This window comes from Rhinatrema bivittatum, chromosome 3 (genome assembly GCF_901001135.1).
Source record: "Rhinatrema bivittatum chromosome 3, aRhiBiv1.1, whole genome shotgun sequence".
Taxonomy (NCBI): Eukaryota; Metazoa; Chordata; class Amphibia; order Gymnophiona; family Rhinatrematidae; genus Rhinatrema; species Rhinatrema bivittatum.
The window spans coordinates 301157827-301166856 of NC_042617.1; the positions used below are offsets into that span (position 1 = coordinate 301157827).

At 45.7% G+C, this 9030-nt stretch overlaps 1 protein-coding gene across 8 annotated transcripts in view; it reads left to right on the top strand.

Annotated features, from left to right (window-relative positions):
• TNS2 (tensin 2) overlaps nucleotides 1-9030 on the top strand; it is a 146321-nt gene that overhangs the window by 35671 nt on the left and 101620 nt on the right. For all 8 annotated transcript variants that reach the window (XR_003855568.1, XM_029595050.1, XM_029595052.1 and 5 more), the window contains exon 3: nucleotides 6310-6347. Coding sequence is in view for 7 of the 8 variants with exons in the window: in XM_029595050.1 (XP_029450910.1) it covers nucleotides 6310-6347 (38 nt within the window). In the remaining variant the exon portion in view is untranslated. The remainder of the gene's footprint in view (nucleotides 1-6309; nucleotides 6348-9030) is intronic.

A 9030-nucleotide genomic window follows, 5' to 3' on the forward strand; every position in this document is an offset into this window, starting at 1 on the left:
CTGAATAAGCAGCCTCTGTAGGAACATGGGATTTAAGTGGCTGCTGCACATCAGCCCTCCAATTTCAAGGTTCCCTCCGGGACAACTGTTAGCGGCATGTGTATAGGAAAAGATTTGTTTTGTTTATTTTTTTTGTTCATTTTGCTTGTTTAAATTTTTTTTTGTTTTGTTTTATTTTATGTTGTCTTAATTTCTTTCAACTGAAACTAAATAAACATTAAACAATGGAGAAAAAACTGAAATGAAGGGGCCTGATTTCCCTGAACTCAGCACCACCACAATAAAAAAAACCAAAAAAACCCTCTCCTTCTCCCACCCCAGGCCTTCCCCATCCCCCTCTTCTCCTAATACTCATCTTACCCCCATCTGCAGGGTTGAATGCCTTGAAATGGGGTAGAAGTGGTCCTCTGTTGCTCTTGACCCATTTGGTCCGATTGTCAGAATGGCTCTGGCAGGCCCTGTATTTGGAGCCATTTTGTAATATCACCCTCCAGTCCAACACCTTGACTTACTGGAAGGAGAAGCTGCTGGCTAGGATGCAGGAATGTGAGCGCAAGAAGCAGAGGGGCAGTCAGGATGCAGCAGAGCCCACGGCAGGATGGGATCTGCTCATACAGAGACCATAGCTTCAGTGGTTAGCAGCAGAGACTAGCAAAGGAGACCTCCACACAAACTTTTTATTTTAAAGTTCATTGTTTTTAGTGTCGTCTTCAATTTATTTTATTTAATGTATTATTATAGATGTTACTTTGTAATCTTGTGAATGTTAGATATGTGCGGGATATAAATAGTTAAAATAAATAAATAAACGCAGTCTTCAGTACCTTGCAGAGCCCACTGAGGTCACAGCCATAGGTCCCTCCTTAGCATATCGCGCACACAAGGCTATGACCTAGCCAGACCTCACCAAGGAGGCCCATCATTTCCTTATTTATCCATGATCTAGCGGGCCTAATAAATGGGTGTTCTTAATGGTTGGGGACATTGTGAGAGCACATGGTTCACAACTGGCACCAGAGTTGATAGAAAAGTTTTGTCTTTATTAAGATAAACCTCCTAGGGCTCTGTTTCCCTGACTTTCCATGTGAGAGGCAAGAGGACTTGTATGCATAGCCTCACCGAACCAATGTCCATATTTGTTTACCTCCATGCCTTGCTGTTTTGTCACCACTGTTCATGCTGCTGTGTGGCTTGCTCCTCCTGCCCTGTTCCTCTGATTTTCAGTGGGGTGTTTTGGCCCCAAAAATAAAAATATAGATGAAAAAACTTTTTCTTCCACTGCCCCTCTCCGGATGCCTTGGGATCATATCACTACTGTTGCTGCTAGACCTCCACCAGACATATCCTCTGGCTTTGTCCATCCCAGGGGGATAGTAAGTTCACCATTTATTTTTTTAAATTTGTATTTTCTTAGCGTCCAATCAGATAAATTCAGAACAAGTGGGTTATGCATCTCTACCAGCAGATGGAGACGGAGCAAACTGATGTCACAGTATATATACCCCTGCAGTGACATCAGCCTGCCAGTATTCGCCATCTCCAGTAGATAGTGGGCATGCATCTCCCTACTGGGGATTGCTTCATTTTGTAAAAGGAGTATTAAGAATATTACATTGGTATCACTGCAGGAAAGAGGGGCAATGATCCCTCCCCCAGTCAAGAATTCCTGAGGTGATTTCCGTGGTCCTTCAGGTGAGTGCCTTGGTCCAGTAGCTGGGGTTTTTTTTCAGCTGGCGTGGACTTAGCTGCTTAAGCGGCTAAAAGGCAGCAGGTGCAGGAAGTCGAGCACGGTAGTGATGTTATATGCCCTCTCACTCCGCAGCCGGAGACAATCTCTTTACTCAGCCAGGTAAGGCTGAACTCAGGTAAATTAAAATAAATAAATAAATAAATTATATATATATATATATATATATATATATTTACAGAGACGTAAAAGGAGGCTTTTGTAGCATAGGGCTTCCTCCTTTTTCCTGGTTTCCGTGCTTGGCACGCCATTTCGACGTTATCTGTTTTTAATCAAGTTTTTTGCTAGTCTGTCCACAGTGTTTTTGAAGAGAATACTGGCAGGCTGATGTCACTGCAGGGGTATATATACTGTGATGTCAGTTTGCTCTGTCTCCATCTGCTGGTAGAGATGCATAACCCACTTGTTCTGGATTCATCTTCCTGTCCTAAAGAAAAGGAAACTATCAGCTAAGTAGTAATTTCTCATATTAACTTTTAATCTTATTACATGAACAAAGGCCCAGCAAATTTTGCATTACAAGCTATGACAAAATTTAAGAAATTTAAGAAAATTTTTAAAATTATAATAGTTCAAGTCCCCATAATAAAATTAAAGGGAAGCTGACAGGAAATGATCAATGGAAAGAAAAAAAAATCAAGAAATGAGACATTGCCAAAAACAATCTAATTGGTCCCACTCACTAGCCCCACCAGGTCTGACATATGATGTATTTAAAAGGAAAAATTCTAAATGTAGTGAATCAAAGAAAATGAACTTATTTCCCTGAGATGTAATGAGATATTTGCAAAGAAATATTAAGGAAAAGGAGGCACTTAAATCCAAAGTATGTTTTAATAAAAACAAAAAAACATCTTTTCCTCATTTGAGGCTCCCTAGCAACATCTGTGAAGATCTGGATCTTTTACCACAAAACGTGACATCCTTATATTTTAGAAATATTGTTTAAGAGCAGCTTCTTTATCTGAGTGTAGAGCAAAAGTAACGGTGTGTGTGGCTCTTGATGTAATAACTTGTGAAGTTTGTAAAAAAGCAGACAAGTCAGCGGACTCCAAGGGAGCCAATAAATCTAAAGCACCTTCTTCATTTAAGGTTTTTCCCGTATCGGGCATATGGAAACATTTAGAAAGAACAAATTCCTTTTACTCGTGAGAATTGCAGTTCTTCCACTACATACAGTATCTTTTTAAACCATTCAAAAGCAGACAAAAGCCTGGTCTTTGGGAAATTCAGCAACCTCAAGTTTCTTGCTCTCGGCCTATTTTCTAAAGCTTCCAATTTATGGTGTAAAATCAAATTATCTTTAACGCTAGCAATTGTGGTAGACTGCAAAGTAGCAACAACATTAGAAGAAGAAGCAGCAATCTGTTAGACTGTTCCTTCTAGCTCAGTTAATTTAGAGGAAACCCCAGCAGGGAACAGATATAACAGAGCCAGTTTGAGCTGGAGAAGCCTCCCTCCATGTGACCCTCTCCAGACATCTCTAAGTGTAATATGGGATGGTTCTGACTCCAATCTCAGCTGTTTAATAACTTATTTAGTGCCTGGGGTGGAAGCACTGCGACCGGCACTGAAACCCTGTCGCCGTCAGGATTGCACCCCCCATAGCTGATGGCTTCCTAGTAAGACCTGCGTCCACAGTCTGCTTCTCGGCGGAAGGACTCGCTCCTTCCCGAGCCAGATCCAAAAGTCCAGCCGTTGCAACAGCACCAGAGTCCGGGGCCACTGCAGCCTCCTTTCCTTGTGCAACTGGTGTGGCAGCAACAGAAGCTTCTTCCACCAAACTTCTCATTCCAAGTCCCTAAGATTCTCCAGCCGACCCAGAAGAGCTTGTTTGAAACCCCGTTAGGAACAGCCTGTGGCAGGAGATGGGGACGGACGGACACGCACAACGGAACTAAGGGAGGTTTCAAAACTGTCCCTGCTGAAGTCAGTTAAGGCAGCAGCATTTAAACGCTGACGTGCAGCAGGGGACACACCAACCTTCCCATTGGTGGCAATTACAGTGAAAACCTGCCACCAGAGGCGCGGCAGCAGCTGCATGGTGCAACCCCATGGAATTTTGAAGGCCTTGATGCTACCCAGAAGCCCATGCAGCTCTCTCCAACCAATCAGGTGCGTTCAGTAACTTCCCAAAGGGGGAGGGGAGGGCCAGGAGCATCAGGCTGCTACAGCGATGACTCACAAGCGGGCCGATACAGAAAACCGCGCGGGAGAGCCGGCGAGCGCCCTGGCCACTCTCCTGGGCGCGCGATTCAGGAAGCCCAGGTATGCTAATTAGGGCCTGCGGTAAAAAGAGGCGCTAGGGACCCTAGCGCGTCCCTAGCGCCTCCTTTTTGACAGAAGCGGCGGCTGTCAGCAGGTTTGACGGACGATGCTCAATTTTACCGGCGTTGGTTCTCGAACCCGCTGACAGCCACGGGTTCGGAAAACGGATGCCGGCTAAATTGAGCGTCCGTCTTCCAACCCGCGGGCAGATTTTACATTAAAAAAAATTTTTTTTTTACTTTTGGGGCCTCCGACTTAATATTGCTATGATATTAAGTCGGAGGGTGCACAGAAAAGCAGTTTTTTCTGCTTTTCTGTACACTTTCCCAGTGCTGACCGAAATTAATGCCTACCATTGGGCAGGCGTTAATTTCTGAAAGTAAAATGTGCGGCTTGGCTGCACATTTTACTTTTTGGATCGCGCGGGAATGACTAATCGGCCCATAAACATGTGTTTGCATGTTGCGGGCACTATTAGTTTCGGGGGGGTTGGCCGCGCGTTTTCGACGCGCTATTACCCCTTACTGTATAAGGGGTAAAGCTAGCGCGTCAAACGCGTGGGCTAACAGCGCGCTCCACCGGAGCGCACTTTACTGTATCGGCCCGATAGGGAGCTCCCAAGTTCCCTATCTTTTAGCTATTTGTTAGTCTGGTCTTTCGCCCCATACCCAGGTTAGATGACCAATTATCACATCACAACAGTATGGAGCTCCATGGTACAGTGAGGAAATGACATCATCTCTGGGCTTCTCATGCCACTCTGTCCCTCCTTACGTGGGGGCCTTGTGGGGGAGGGGGCTTCATGCCTCTGCTGGGATCTTTTGCCCCTCTTTTGGTGTCCTGGGCTTTTCCTGCCACTTCTGTTGCTGCTTTGCACTTTTTTCATATAGTGCTTTGAGGTGTTTGTTCCCTTGTTTTTAACTGCTTTGCCCCTCTCATCGTGCCGTGAGATGTTCATGTCACTTTGTGCCACTTTGCCCCCACTCCTGGTGCCTGGGGGTGCTGATTCCTCTGCTGCTGACGTCTGCCTGCAAGTTTCGTAAAACTTGGATGGGAAACTCCAGTGTTACAGTCTGAACTAGGATGCATTGCTTCCTCTATAAACCTTTTAATAGACAAAAACAACCAGAAAAAAAAAAAAAGGCATAACTTGGGAAATGATAGGAATGAAATGACACACAATCGCAAAAAAATGAAATAACATGAAATAAGTTTGGGGGTGGTTATTGGCATGGCACGCCGATCTGCACCACCCTAGCTGTTTCAGGATGGCGGAACGCGTAATGCGTCTGCCATGCCAGCAATGACGTTACAAAATAGTCGTGTCTCAGAAACAACAAGCAAGAGTAGACACGGTGTGCTGAAGGGCGAATGTCACTTGAATGTGTGCTCCCCTGCCGTGGCATCTCCAGTCCTTAGTGACAAGGGCACAGCGAGTCGTGGAGACTGAGGCGATCACCATGCGCTGGCAAACGCCTGCTCAGGTCTAGGCGTCCTTGGCACGCTACTTCCCCCCGACTTTCCAGCCTGGCTTCCTTTTGTGAGGGGGTGGGTGGGAAGGAGAGGGAGCCTGTATTTAGAAAGCTGAATGAGCAGGACACTTCTGAACTTCCTGTCCAGAGAAGACGACGGGATGCTTCCTGTTTGGTACTGCTGCTCCCTCCTGGGTGCGGTGCCTTTTTTTTTTTTTTTTTGCTCTTCACCAAATAGCTGAATGAGGCACTGATCCCAGCAGCATGAGGCTGCCACTGACCGTCCCTGCTTGCTTGGTACTGCATTCTCTTCTCCTAGCCTGCTCTCCTGTTAGACTTGCCAACTGGTTCCATGACATACAAAGCAGGCTAATCCATTTTTGGCTTTTCCCCTATGCAGGCATGGATTTGCAGTTCTGAGCATCCCGTTGATTCCCTTAAAGAAAAGCAGCACTGCAAGTCCATGCATGCAATCGGGCAAAGACCCAGGACTGAATGAATCTGTTCTGTGTGACTTGCAGCCAGTTGGCAACTCTATGGCTTATTTTGGTGAGTGGAGGCAACAAGTTGGTATTAAGCCCTGGTTTCCTCCGTCTTTGGGCACTCATGACATCAAACCCCTTTGAACAGCAAAGCAGCATTGCTGGTGATGAGCAGTGCCGGTGAAGGCAGCGCCACCAATTACTGTTAGTTGCTAGGATTCATACTCCTGGCATCTGAGAGCGGGAGGGAGCCCCTGCCACACGCTGCCAAGATTTCTGAATGGAACAATCTGTGTCGCATGAGTTGAGAAACTTTTGTTTTTTTTTCATTTTCTTCCAGTTTGCAAGATCACAAGCCACAAGAAATGTGAAGCCAAGGTAATAAAAAGACTCTGGGGGAGGAGGAATTATATTTTCCAGTTTTCTCCGCAGGGAATTTGTGTATTACTGAAAAGTGTGACCAAATTCTTTCTGTCTGAAATGGGTTTTATCTGGGGAGAAGAGTGCCCAGGCAGGGTAATAGAGCACTGAGGTATTATGGAGACCTTTTATACACAACTCTCCAGCAAGCTGTGCACTGCTTTTTTTTTTTTTTTGGTCCAAGATTTCTTTTCCATAATTTATTTGACTGTTTTATGCAAAATTGAGCCCAAGATTTGACCAGATGATTGAGCTTCTAACAAGCTGGTATATGGAGGATGACCCATTTCTTATAGGCTCTGTGGCAATAGAAGTATTCTTTGCGATCGGAGACACAAATTGTTATAAATGATTTAAAGATGTACAAATCTGTCAGTGAAGCTTGGTACACACCTTATTTATAATCCCACCTTTCAGGCACTTGGTTATTTCCCTGTCCACAGAGGTTTTATACACAGGGCTTGATCTCATTCTGTGTCTCATGAATGAGGCCCTAAGTTTGTACCTGAGGCAATGGAGGGTGGGAAGTGACTTGTCCAAGGCCACAAAGGAGCGGCAGCAGGATTTGAACGCTGGCTTCCTTGGTTCATAGCCCACTAGGCTACCCCAGGCATCATGCTTACAACTTTCTACAGGTGACATTGCATACAAGATCATAGGTCAGCTGCAAGGATCATGTAAATGTGGGACAAAGCTTTTCATTCCTCCCTGCAAAAATAATAAAAGATGTTGCCACTTTCAGTCATCTGAAGAAGGGCCCCCCGTGTTATCTCAACTTCTCCTGTGCAGCATCATCGTTGAATAATTCTCATGTCGGGCTATTAAAAAGTCTCGCGTGTTGCAGAGAATCCTGCCTTCTTTGGGGCAACCGCCGCTACCAGAACTCTGCACTAGTAACTATTCAGAAGAATGGATTCTTTACTAAAAAAGAAAAAGAATGTTTTGCCAGTGGAGTCAGGGCTATGTCGGAAGCAAACTAAGTAGTCCAAAGCCTTCAGCTATTCATCATATTTGAAGTCAGGGAGGAATTTTGTTTTCGTTATGGTACACAACTGGCTGGTCAGGGAGAGGGTTTTGTGTTCATCTTCCTCTAGATTAGGAGTGGGCCAACTACGGCCTACGGGCCAAATCCGGCCCATCTATCAGCTTTCTTCCAGCCCGCCTATCTATTTTCAAATTTACATTATAGGCGGCCTACACAACTAGGGCCAGCGGAAGCATTAGGCCGGTAGGCGGTTGCCTAGGTCACTGGAAGTGGGCGGGGAAGCAGAGTAGCCAGTAAGGGCGGCGGCAGTTTTGAAAGGATGGGCGAAATGAGACATGGTGTGGACGAGGCACAGAAGTAGTCCATTTTCCGTATTTGGGTATGTATTTCTTTGAGCAGCTGGGGTTATTTGTCATGTGTACTTTGACAGAGAGGGATCACGTGACAACATCACCGTCTAAGGTGACTGGACACCCTTCCATTGGCACTGCGCGCAACATTGGGTCCTGAATGGCACAGGAAGGGGACCCAGCTGCCCATGGTACGTGAAATTATGCGCTGGTGGGGTTCCCACCCCCTCCAGCTGGAAGAGGACCAGCACCATGGCATGGCTCACTGGTGAGGTTCCCAGCCCTTGCCAGCAAGACCAGACCCCACGGCGCCACGTGCTGTTGGGACTTTCACTCCCGCCTACAAGAGGAGGCTGTGCAGCATGGTGGGCCCGAAGTTCACCTGCCAGCGGGTTTCCAGCACACAGCCAGCAGGAAGAAGATGACAGAACCCCAGCAGGAAGGGTGTGTCACGTGGTGGGATGAGGGTGGGGAGTGCCTGAGAGGGGAGAGATGGGAAGGGATTGAATGAGGGAAGGGGGGAGGGTGTGTGACTGAGAAGGAAGGGAGTGGGAAGGAGAGAGCCTAATGGAGAGGAAAGGAAGTGAGTGAAAAGGAGGGAGCATGAGTGAGTGGGAAGGAGAGAGCCTACCTGAGAGGAAAGGGAGTAGGAAGGGAGTGAGTGGGAAGGAGGGAGCTGACTGAGAGGGATGGGAGTGAAGGGTGAATGAGATGCAAGGGAAGAGGGTGAGTGGGAGTGAGGGGATTGAGTGAGAGGGTGAGTGACTGACTGAGGAGGGAGGGAGGCAGTGGAAGAGGGGAATGAGAAGAGAAGGTAGGATTTGTGAGTGAGTATATGTATGTATGTGTCTAAGAGAGAGAGGCGAAAGTGTGTGTTCTCCCCTCCTGCCCTCCACTAATCCAATCTCAGGGTACCTGGACATCAAAATTTCATAGGTATGGAAAGAGGAAAATTTTGTATTCTTATTAAATTTAATTGAGTGATATGACTGCTGTTTTGAAATCGATTTTTGGGAAATATTTAATGTTTTTATTATCCTTATTCTTCTTAATTTATTATATGTTCTGTTCTTCATCTGTTTTGAAATATTCTTTTTATTAGCATGGTTTACTCACTGTTATGATAGATGATTTATACTTCTTGATTTTGTTTTATGAGGAATGGTGATATTTCTGTTTCTGCATTATTGCACTGCAGATGAGTCTGGCTTTTAATGGTTTCCAGTTTAATTTTTTGTTTGCACCTTTCTATTTGTACTTTATGGCCTCTTTATTCTTATTTGGTGAATGTCTCTCTGTATTCTGA